At 68.8% G+C, this 12,134-nt stretch overlaps 1 protein-coding gene across 1 annotated transcript; it reads right to left on the bottom strand.

Moving 5' to 3' along the window:
* Positions 1-900: 900 nt before the first annotated feature.
* Positions 901-11,895, bottom strand: EFNA3 (ephrin A3). Its single transcript, XM_075039567.1, is given in 6 exon segments — positions 901-2,075; positions 2,215-2,292; positions 2,459-2,524; positions 3,212-3,501; positions 11,487-11,656; positions 11,659-11,895. Coding segments are annotated over 6 exon segments (963 nt in total). The 3' UTR covers positions 901-1,953.
* Between the last annotated feature and the right edge of the window lie 239 nt (positions 11,896-12,134).

Genomic DNA, 12,134 nt, shown 5'->3' with positions numbered 1-12,134 from the left:
CCCAGGGTCAGCAGCTGGGTGCTGGGTGGCACCCTGAGTACCCGGGGAGGGGGTCCGGGACAAGGTCCATAGCCCCACAGTGGGCCAGACCTGCAGGAGTGTTGGGGGGATGTGGGGAGCCCGGCGCCTTCCGGGAGTGCTTGGAGGACTCGTCTGACGGGTTCGCTCTCTCTTCCCGCACCCGGACAAGCCCGGGCTGGCGGGACGCCGAGCCACCGCCCAGCAGTGCCTGCTGGGGTGGGGGGAGAGCGGCCGCCCTGCCACAATGGCTGTGGGGACCCCCCAGCTGAGGCCACATCCACAGCATGTCAGTCCCCACTGGGAGAGGGGCTGCAGCCCCCCCGGTCCCACATTGCCTTGTGGGGAGAGCGGCTGCCCCCCTCCCTGGGAGCACTGGGCCCCCCCCAGCCCAGTGGGGTGCAGGGTCAGGACCCGCACGGCTGCTCCCCTGCACCCACTGGGGCCGTGGGGTGCCAGCTGCAGGGCTGCTTGCACCCCACTCCTCCGTAGCCCCAGCAACACGCCCCCTCCATGTGACCCCCATCCCCAGCAGGTCACCGGGTGCAACCCCCTCCCCACACATCCCCTCGCCTTGCTGGAGGCACCAAGGGGGAACCAAGGGCATCCCCCCCACACCCCGCGGGAGCTGCCGCGCAGACAGGCGTGTGCCAGATCCCCCTGACGCCAGCAGGAGCTGGCATGCCCGGCAGAGCCAGACGTGCCGGGGGGGGGGAGAGCAATGTGGGGATTCCCATGGGGCTCCCAGGCACATTGGGGTGCCAGCTCACAGCTGCTCACCCCGCGCAGCCAGTGAGGGTGGTGAGGAGGGGGTCTCCTGCACCCACTCCTCCCCAGGCTGCTCCCAGCCACGGCACCCCAGCACCTCCCAGGGATGCGTGCCAAGGGCCCTGCCCGCACCGCCCTTACCTGCGGGCGCTGCCTGCTGTCCGTGGTGTCCTCCGGTGGGCAGCACCAGGCTCCTGCCGAATGCTCCATGCCAGTACTCGGGGGTCGATGGGGAGCAGAGCCAGCGGGAGGTGGGGGGATCGTCCCGCATCCCCCCAGGGTGCCGTCGCTGCCAGAGGCACCGAGCCCATGTCTGGAGCTGTCATGCCCAGGGCCGGCGAGGCGGGTGGCACAGTGAAGGTCAGAACCTGGCACTCACTGCCTTCACCTGACCCCCTGCCCCAGCAAGAGCCCACTGCGCTGGAGGGCTGGCCGACGGCTGGCCAGGAGCACTGCACGCTGCCGTGACAGGGATCGGTTTTTTTATCCTTTTATTATTTTTTTTTTTATAGACTAAGAGCAGAATATGAAAATCACCAGCCAAAGCACTTGAAAAAAAGGTTGAGATTGTTTTTTTGTTTTGTTTTTCCCCAAAAAGTGTCTGTGCGTTTGCATAGGTCAGGTCTTCACAGAAGACGAGGAAAATCCAACACGTTCAACTATGTACAAGCCAGCCTGGGGCCGGTGCCGCTGCCTATGGTACAGTATAGATATATCTATATAGTCTCTCTCTGTACAGTATGTATAGATCTCTATATAGGTATGTACAGGCTGCCCAGCCCTGGGGGTCCCTGCCCTCACCAGGCTCCCCAGCCCCGAACTGCCCCCCAGCCACAAGGCACCGGATGGGCTGCGGGCAGGACTCTGTGGGCAGGACTCCGCACTGTGGGACGGTGTCGGTAGAAGATGCGGTGCACACAGCAGCACCAAGCCGCATCCTCGCAGACGGGGCTGCAGCCATTGGCGGGGGGGGGGGAGGCGAGTCCCAGCTGGAATCGGCGTTTGCCACAGCCCCCTGCCCCATGGGCTCTCCGGGCAGGGGGGTGGTGGTGCAGAGGGGACGGGTGGTCCCGTGGTGGTTCCCCGCTGGCTCTCAAGAGGGGCAGCAGATCGGGGGGTCCCCACTCGGCAGAGTTGTACTGGCCGGGCCCCCGCCGGCACCAGAAGCTAGGAAGCCAGCAGCGTCATGAGGAAGAGCGCGGCGGCCACGGCCAGGGGCAAGTGTTCCCGCTTGGGGCTGGTGCCACTGATGCTCTTCTCCAGCTTGGGCATCTCCGGGTTGAAGTTGTCTGTGGGGAAGAGGGAGAGGGTGAGGGTGGCACCGGAGTGGCCCCGAACCCCCACCCCGCAGCTGGGGCTGCCCTGTGGGCGGCGGCAGGGGGGACGACACATGCGGCGCTGTGGGGCCGGAGGCTCTGCCCAACTCACCCAGGTCCTCGATCTTCACCTCGGGTCGCAGGGTGAACTGCGGCAGGGTGGGCACCAGCTTCTCCCCCAAGTGCGACGCTGCAAGAGGGAGAGAGGGGATGGGGGTGGTCGTGCTCCCTAACCGCCTTGCACCACAGCCCCTCCCGGGAGGGAGAAGGGACCCGGGAAGGATGGGGGACCCACCGGCAGGCCACGCTGCCCCCCACTTGCCCGCAGCCCCCAGGCCGGGCACGGGATTACTTACTGGAGGCGCAGCACACAAACACCTTCATCTTCAGGCAGGCCCGGCGGTGGTTGTGTGTTGGCGTGGCTGCAAGGCAAGAGCGGGCTGGGATGGCTCCGCAGCGGGTGACCCCAGTCCCTGGCACCCAGAGGCTCGGTGGGTCAGGGCACGGTGGGGTCTGGCCCTGCCTGGGGGTGCGCTCCAGAATGGGGGGATGCAGCAGTATCCCCATCCTGCACTCTGAAGCTGCACCTGTATCAGCACCCTGCATCCCCACCCTGCACCAGCATCCCCCAGCACTCTGATTTTTGCACCTGCATCAGCATTCCCTGAACCCCGATCCTGCATCAGCATGCTACATCAGCACCCCCCTCCTGCACCAGCACCCTGCACCAGCACACCCACCCACATCCCCATCCTGCTTCCCTGCACCCCCATATTTTCCTGCACCCCCATATTTCCCCACACCCCCATCTCACCCTGCGTCACAACCCCTCCTGCACCCCCAAGCCTCCCCACACCCCCCTTCCACCCCACACCTCCATCCCTGAGCTCAGGGCGCCCACTCCTGGGGGGGCTGCAGCCACACAGCCGGGGGGTGCAGGGGGACCAGCCCAGGGGGGTTGGCATGGGGGGTCCTGGCCAGGGTGGGGATGCAGAGGGGCTCAAGCAGGTGGTGTGGTGCAGGGGGACCAGCTGGGGTGGGATGCGGGGGACCCAGCTGGTGATGAGGGGGGGGGCTGTGTGGGGGTCCCGCCCCGGTGCCCCACATACAGATGTAGTAGTACTCCTGCCCCGCACGGAACTCGTAGCCCAGCGAGAAGGCGCTGTAGCGCTGGAACTTCTCCGAGAACTTGATGGGGCTGTGGGGCGCGTGGGGCCGGTTGCACTCCCAGCGCTTGAAGCCCTGGCTGGTGTTGCAGGTGCGGTAGCCCTCCGCGTTCACCATGTAGAGCACGTACTGCTCCAGCCGGTGTTCGGGCACTGAGGCGTTGTAGTGTGGGCAGTAGATGTCCAGGTAGTCGTTGACGTTCACCTGCACCGTGTAGCCCTCCCGCCGCAGGCTGCAAGGTAAGGGGGGCATGGGGGGTCAGGGACACCCCCTGCACTTTCCCAAACACCATCCCCCTCCTCAAAAGGGACCCAGAGGCTAGAGAACGGGGAGGTCCCAGAGCAAGGAGCCTGGGGGGGCAGTGGTATCCCCCTGCTCAACCTCTACCTGGAGCCCCTGACACACCAGCACCCCTGCGCGACCTCAGCCCCATGGACCCGCAGCACAGCATCGCTGTCTCCGGGGGATGCGGGCCAGCCTGGGGTGGGAGGCACGCTGCTGGGGACAGATGCTATGGATGCCAAGCCACATGGATGGGTGGGACACCTGCAGGAACACGGGCACACAAGACGGCGCTGCTGGGTCCTGCTGGGAATGTGCCGGTGGCCTCAAGGAGGGGACAAACACAGTGGGACAGACAGACTGACCCGGCCACGGTGCTGATGGGCACCAGGGTCCCGCAGGCACCGGGGACCCCGCAGGACACAGCTCCTGGTCCTCACCACCAGCCCTGGGTGTGTGGGGGGGGGCCAGGGCCCGGGCCTTCCCCAGCTCCAGCAGCCTAGAGCCGACCCACCGCGGCTGCCCACCACGGCCCCAGCCCTGCCACGCGCCACAGCTCAGAGAGAGGATTTCTCACCCTGCTCTGGCTAATCCCGTTAGTTCGTTAATGCCATAAAGGGTGGCCCTGGGGGAGCCTCATTTACATTGATTAGGAGCTGCAATCCCCTCAGATCCACTCAGGAGAGGCTCCGCTGGCTCCTAATCCGCGCCCGATGGAAATCCCGGCCGCGGTAATCCTCGCTGCCGTGCTGACCCACTGCTCCTGCCAATTAATTACGAGCCAGCACTGTGAGGCGCTGGCTCTGCACCGAGCTGCCGTGGCAGCACCAGACCCTGACTGGACCTCGCTCCACCACCCAGCTCAGTGGCGGTAGTGTCTCCCTGCACCGTGCCGCTGCAGCCCCCCAGCCCTGCTGCATTGGGGGTCCCTCGCCTGGCTCCCCTGGCACATGGACCACAGCATCCTGGCACGTGTGGCTGGACTCCTTGCGGTGCATTGCTCTGGCTCAGGGCCCCTTTCCCCGCCTGTCAGGGCAAACCTGGGTCCACCAGTCCTGGACCCAGCATTTGGGGTCCCCTTGCCCCATGGGGGGTCCCACCCCCCCCGCCCCGAGGCCCTGCCCGCAGTGGATCCGGCTTCCTGGGTCTCCCTGGCAGGGCTGGGCAGGCAGCGGGCAGGGCTGCGCGTGCAGACGCCCCACCCTGCACAACTGCCCCTGGCGCTGTTTGGGGAGCCCCAGCACCCTGCCAGGGCCTGCGGCACCCTGGCACACAGCACCCCAGAAGCCAGGTGCCAGAGAGAACACCAAAGGGGGACCCGAGCAGCGCCGCCTCCCCGCTTGGGGCTGCCGCTGGCACTGGGGGGCCATGGGGGGACCAACAGCAGACCTTGTCACCCATGGGGCAGGGAGAAAAGCCCCACGCGGCACCTCCCTCGCCACGCAGCCGCTATTCCCAGCCCAGCCCGGCACCCGCCGGCCACTGGGCAACTCCTCCGCCAGCAAGGTGCTGAGGCAGCCACCCTTGCTCCACGGGGCGCCGGGACCTTTCATCTTCCCCCTTTGATGTGGTGAGAATGGGGGGGGGGAGAGAAAAAGGCTTGTTATTAAAGAAATGGCCCCGAGGAGAAAATTGCAATTAACTCCGTGCAGGACGCAGGGCTGGGACGCCAGCGTGCCCCGAGCCAGCTGTCCCACACCGGGTTGGGCACCGGCAGCCGGTGTGGCTGTGCCAGGGGAGCGAGGGACCGGAGGAAGCACATTCCCCAGGATTGGCCCTGGGTGTCTGCACCCACAGGAGTGACACCTGGCTCCATCTCCTGCCGTGCCAGGGGAAACCCTGTCCTGGGGTGCTGGGGAGCTGTAACCCCCCCTTCCCCTGCGGCACCCAGCGCTGAGGCACACACACCCCCCCGGGACCCCACGCTGGGGCTTATTAAGAAGTGTGGCTCCTGATAAACAGCCTCGCTAATGAGCACGGCCCCATGCGGCACCAAGGTCTCCCCCTGGGCTGGGGCACACCAGCATGGCAATGGAGGGGTACAGGGGACCCCAGATGGTGTGGTGGAGGCTGGCAGCCCTGTTCCCCGTGGCGGTAAACCCCACGGACATCGCCAGCCGCTGCTGTGTGCTGGGAGCTTGCAGGCATCAGAGCATCGCTACAAGCTGGGAGGGGCTGGAGAACAGCCCCAAATGGGTAGAGCCATGGGGCCACCATGGCCCGGGGCACATCCAGGGGGACTCCGGCAGCAGCTTCGGCCACAACACTGCGTTCCTGCCATGCTCGGTTCCTCCACTGTGACCACCGGGCCCGCCGGTGCAGACCAGCACCCCATACAGCTGGATGCCCCCAAATCCCGGCAGCCCCAATGCCATCACTGGAACACCCCAAGCTCTGCCTGCAGCACCATTCGGGAGTGCAGGGTAGGCAGAAGTGTGTGCCTGGCCCAGCCCCAGCAGCAGGCAGGGAGCCCGTGGGCCCTGTTTTCAGGCAGAAGGATGGGAACAGACACCCAGAGCGAGGGTATCAGCCTCCTTTCTCACCGACACCCACCCCAGCGCGGGCATGGGCTGCCCGGTCCCTGCAAGTATTGGGAAGGCCCAGCAACAGGCGACCTGGGTTGGGACGGTCCCCCCAGCCTCCCAGGCTCCAGCCACACCACAGAGGCCAGCGGGGCACAGCGGGCTCCGGCAGTGCCCAAAGGGTTAAGCACGGGAGCAGAACAGGCAGCATCACTTCTGCACGACTGCATTTTTAGAGCAGGGCTTTGCAAGGCAGTGGTACCTTCCAGCAGCCTGTCGGTAGTGGGCAGATGGATGTCCCCTGGCAGAACCGTCCCAAGCGCAGGCTGCGCTTGGCACCCACCAGCCCCGCACCGGTGGGACCCCGGCTACCTGGCAAGCCACAGCCACTGGTGAGCTGGGCAGCTGCTCCGCTCCCATCTGCTGTGATAAATCTGGGCTGAGTGCTGCACGCTCGCTGATGCACTGCTAAGGAGCGCCTGGTGCACTGCAGCACAACCCGGGCACGGCGGCAGCAGCACGGGACAGGGGGACCAGACCCCTGCCTGGACCCCTGTGCTGCAGAGGCTCATCCCCACAGTGCGGGAAATGCCTGGAGGGCGGCAGGGCTGGAGCTGGGCTCAGCATCCCACATTGGTGGTGCCAGTGGTGAGGACAGGGGCAATGTGGAGTGTCGCCCCTTGCGGGTAACAGCATAGTGCTCCCTTGCACTGGGTGCCGGGGCGGACCCCACCCCCCACCCCAGCCCAGCTGGGCCCTTTGTTTGGCTCCGGCAGCTTCGCCCTTTCGGCACGTCCGGGGCCCATCGATCAGCTGGTGAACAAAAAAGTGCCATTGATTTACGTGGTCCCCTTCCAGTCACCCCACGCAACAGCGAGAGGTGAAGGCACATCGATTGCCGCGGTCAGTCCACCCTGATGGATGGAGAGACAGACAGACAGACTGTCTGTGCCCATCGCTCAGCCGCCGGGGAGACAGGCGGCTCAGCCTGGGCCCCCCCTCCGTGCCAGCCCTCCCCACGCAGACAGCACTGCACAGTCACGGCGCCCAGACGGCCGCGCACACGCGCGCTGGCTCAGCAGACAGCGCCTGCAACGCAGCCCACGCGCACGGGTGGCACGGCGCCACGGCACGACCCCCCCCCCATCCTCCCCCCAACTCGCCTGGCGCAGCTGCAAGGTGCGGGTGCAAAAGGCATCGCCGGCACACAGCGTCCCTGGGGCCACCTCCCCACTCAGGGAATCAGGGCTCCTGGGGAGACAGGAGCTGCTGCCTGGCGACATGGCAGTGGGTGAAGGGACCGTGGGTGCCATGGGGCAGCACCCACCCCAGGGTGACGGGCATAGCCCTCTCCGAGCATCCCGGGACCCCAAGCACCGCCCTACAGGTGCCCCCATACCCCCCGTCCCTATCGACGGCCATGCAATCCCTTTAATCCCCACTAAAGCCTGTACCTTCCCACTTTGCTAACAAGATCAATGAGGTTTCTAATTGGGTTTTAATTAAACCATCAATCTGCAACCAGTGACTCAATTACCAGCCTGGGCAGGAGCGGGTGGCCCTGGCCCTGCTGAACCCTGGGACAGCCCCCACACCCCGATGCTGTGGCCCCTTCTCCCACAGGAACCCCGCGGGCCCCAGCCATGCTGCTGGGGCTCGGTGCTGCCCAGCGTGGTGACTCATGGGGCATGGCACCCTCTGTCCCGGGGCAGCAGCTCCTGCCAGTGCCACAGCCAGCACCCACGGGTGGCCAGTGGCTCTGTGCCCCACAGGGACCAGCCTGGGGGGCACAGCTGTGGGGTCGGGGGTGGTGGAGCCCCCCAGCCCACCCAGGGACGCTGCAGCTGGTGAGGCTGGGTAATTAGCCGCTGAGAGGTGCCATCACCACCTTCCCCACCTTCAGCCCCGCAGCTGGACACAACACTACGGCAGGACGGAGAACTGCCCCCCCCCGGGCATAATTGCCCTGTGCGCTGCAGCACCTCCTGCCCAATGCCCCTGGCATCTGCCAGGGTGAGGGGGTCCCTCCTGCTGCAAGCGACAACATCCCCAGCCCCGCTAGTGCCAGTGGATGCAATGGAGGGATCTGGCAGGGAACAGCCCCGACGTCAGGGTCCAGCAGCTGCAGAGGACCCAGGAGTCTGGGTACCCCCAGGCCCCCCTGGTGGGTGCAGAGCAGCAACATGGCTCCTTTCCCGCGCGAGACGCTCCCCCGGGAGAGGCTGCTTCGCACAAGGGCTCTTGAGAGCCCGCTCCAGCTCTCACCGCTTGGAACACAAAGTCAGCCAGATAAAAGCTGCCTTGAAGAGGCGAGCGTGGCGGCAGCGCCAGTGGCTGGGGGGGCTGCATTCAATGCTGAGCCCTCCCCGTGCACAGGTGGGCTCCGACCCGCCTGCCTCAGCCGGGCACCAGCACCCCATGTACCCCTGTCTTACAGCCACCCCGCTCTGCCCCCTTCACAGCACCGGGCACCCCAAGGCCTAAGGCACCAGCACCCTCGGTCCCTGCACCGGAGTCCGGGGCGCAGCGTGGCTCGCCCCACCCACTCTGAGGGACTCCCAGGGGCCACAGGAGTATCGGGGGGAGCTGGCCTGTGCCCATGCATGGAAACAAACCATTGTCCCCACCTTGGCATCCAGAACACCCAGCAGGGAGGTGGCATCCCACACACATCGGCACGCCGGGGCCCAGCACGGCTGGGGACACCCCTAGGAGCCCCCAGTCACACACCATGGGGCATCCCAGGGACGCAGCTGCCCTCCCCCAAATGCCAGCACTGGGCAGGATGTGGCCTTCTCGCACTTTCACCGTATGCCACCATGCCTCTTCCCGGCAGGACTTGGGAGCAAAGGGCAAGGACCGTCCAAGGATCATCCCACGCCCCCGGGGCTCACCAGCTGCCACCAGCGGAGACGACGGGACAGATGGAAAGTGCAGCCAGACCAACAACCTGGCTGAGCAAGAGCAGGCACCTCTGCTGCCCCGAGCCTCAGATCCCACCTTTGCACCTCCCCTGGGCTTCGCTGTCAGCACCCAAAACCTGCTGCAGGAGGGGTGCCCTGCCCACTCGGTGGCCCTCCTGGCCTGCCAGCACCACCAGCTACCCGCTGTGGTGGCCAGAGGACCGGAGGAGCACAGCCACGTGCCCACGGGGGATGAGCTACCACCAGCCCCCTGCTCCCCAAGGCGTCGCCGGGACCCCAGGTGCAGCAAGTGGGCTCCGCAGGGCAGACCCTTGCTCCGTCCTCCGACCAAGGGGAGCTGCAGGGGCACCCCGCACGGCAGGAGATGCAATAAATTTCTGGGGTGCCTGGCGCAGCCCCCAAGGAGCGGCCCGCAACTGAGCCTGCCGGCATCCCTCCCTCTCCCGGAGAGCCCCATGGGGCCACGCAGGGCTTGTTTATTGCTCTGATTGCAGCGGGGTTGCTGGGATTTGCAGGCTGCGGCCCAGGGAGCCTAATTCCCCCCATAATTTATCTAATCCAGACACTTTGCCGCGCGGCTATAATTGCGGCCGAGCTGCCGCACTGCCTAACAATAAATATCAGCGCTCCGGAGTCCCTGGGACACGTCTCTGCCGCAGCCGCCCCCACCGCGCTGCCCGTGCCCTGAGCCGGACGCTCGCAGCCGCGCCAGAGACGCGTGCGCAGCAGGTGTGGGCGTCTGGCTGCGACACCCCCGTCTTGGCATGGCGGGCACACTGCTGGCACCCCCTCCGCCCGTCCCCCAGGAGGTGCTGGGGCAGCACGAGGGTCACGGCACACGGCTGCAGGCGATGGGGTGGGGAGGGGAGGCCCCTCGGTCGTGGCAGGGTGAGGGTGGGGGCACGGGAGCCTCCCACCCACCGAGGTCCCGGCAATGTCATGGCACTAGGACAAGGCCGGCGAGCGAGCAGGGTCTGGCTGGAGAAGTGGGGTGTGGGGGGATGCCCGAGCACGGTAGGGTGAGCCGAGCGCCTCGCCATTGTGCTGCGCCTCGGCACGTCGCACACACGCACAATTTATGGGGCCCGAGCTTCCGCCTGGCGACACAATCTCAATGGGAGGGGAAGGAGCTGCCGGGGGGACGCCCCCTCCCGCACAAAGGGGCACAGGGCGGGGGGGAGCCCACGGGACCCCCATCACTGAGGGGTACTGGGGGATGCTCCGGCTGGGCGCACGTCCCCGCCACACCCCTGAGCGCTCACAGTGGCAAGGGATGGGCGATCGCAGCGGCGGCAGCTCCCCGATCCCTGTAGAGGGGTCCACGGACCCACCATGGACACGCGGCCCCCCCCCCCCGCTTCCCGGGAGGGGCTCAGCCCAGCCGTGCCCATTGCCACCCCAAAGCCCACACGGCGCCCGCTCCCCTCTGGTGCGGCTGTGCCAGCCCCAGGTGTGGGTGCCACGCACCCCACGCAGCCGGGCAGCCCACCCCCGGGGGGGGGGGGGCGAGGGCAGGGCGCAGCCCCCCCCGGCACAGGGCACGAGGGAGGTGCCGGGGGCGGGGGGCCGTGGCCACCGACCGCCCGGGCTCCCGGCGGCTCCGCGCCCGGCGGCCGTGGGCGCCACGGCAGTTTCCGCACCTCCGCTCGCATCCACCCCCCGGAACCCCCGGCCCCGCCACCCTCGGCTGCTGCCCCAGGGATGGCACCGCTGCCCAACCGGGCGAGGGGTGGGGGGAAAGGGGAGGGGGGCGCGGCGGGCACCCGGTGGGCCCCCCCCGCCGCAGCCGCGCCGCTGGTGCCACTCCCGCGCCCAGACAGGCGGGGGGCGCGTCTGGCGGCGGGGTCGCCCGGCGCACGGAAAGGGGGGGGAGGCCCGGCCGTCCTCCTCCCGCGGCACCCCGGTGCCCGCCGCGGGGCGGGTCAGCGCCGTCGAGGGAGGGGGGGGAGCGGGGGGCGCGGCCCCCGGTGTCACCGACCCGCCCGCACCGGGAGCCGCCGAGCCCCGCTCCGGCGGCGAGCCCGACCCCGCCGATGCCCGCGCCCCGCCCGGCAGCGCGGCCCCGGGGACCCGAGCGCCCGCCGGTCGGGTCGGGCCGGCCCGGGCGGCTGTCCCCCGCACCCCCCCCCCGGAGCGGCCTCCGCCCCCGCGGGCAGGGCGAGGTGCGCGGGGTCGGGAGGGGCAGCGCACCGGCACCGGGGAAGGGGGGTCAGGCAGCCCCGCCCGCACGGGGGCGCCGCGCGGACACTGGCACCGGGGGGGTCCCGCAGTCCCGGCGCGCACGCCCCCGACCCGGTGTCGCCCTCCCCGCCGCCGCCGCCGCCGCCCCCCGCCGCGCGCATCCTTCGGCGCGATCCCCGGCGCGCACCCGCCGCGTCCTTCCCGGCGGCGCCCCCCCGCCCCGCCCGGCCCCAGGGACGCTCCCACCGCCTGCCGGTACCGGTACCGGCAGCCTCCCCCGCGCTGCCCGGCGCCCGCCCCGCACTCACTGCAGGTTGGAGCTGTTCCAGTGCACGGCGTGCCGGTTGCCCAGGGCTCCCGGTGGCCCCCGGCCCGGCAGCAGCAGCAGCAACGGGAGCAGGGGCAGGAACGCGGGCAGCCGAGCAGCCATCCTGCCGCCGCCGCGGAACCCGCCGCGATCCCAATGAATGGAGGAGAACCGAGCCGGAGCCGCCCGCGCCCCGCGCCCCCGGCGCCCAGCTCCGCCCCGCGCGCGCCCGCCGCCGCCGCCGCGCCCCGCGCGCGCGCGCGCGCGCCCCCGCCGCCGCCCCGCGTCCGCCTGCACCGACACCGGCAGCGGTACCGGCAGCGGCACCGGGTGGCTGGGACCGGGGCCGCACCGGCTTTGGGCTGAGGGTCCCCACGGGTGGGGGCACCGGGACCGGATCCCACCGACATTGGGGTCTCCCTGGGTGGGAGCGTTGGGGCTCAGGGCACCGGCCCCCCGGGTCCCTGCGGCTGGCAGAGCCGTGGGTTGGGGGCTCAGGGCCCGAGGGTCCTCGCAGTGCTGCTGCCAGTACTGTGGGGGTCACTTGTGTTCGCAGAGGGTTTTGGACACCCCGGGGACACGGAAGCTGGTGGGAGGGTGGGCACCCAGCCACTTGCCACCGGCATGGGCGGGCTGGGGCCAGCATGCC

This window comes from Buteo buteo, chromosome 11 (genome assembly GCF_964188355.1).
Source record: "Buteo buteo chromosome 11, bButBut1.hap1.1, whole genome shotgun sequence".
In the NCBI taxonomy this organism is placed as follows: domain Eukaryota; kingdom Metazoa; phylum Chordata; class Aves; order Accipitriformes; family Accipitridae; genus Buteo; species Buteo buteo.
Note: the sequence above shows the minus strand (reverse complement) of the source record. Positions and strands in the feature narration are given on the sequence as shown.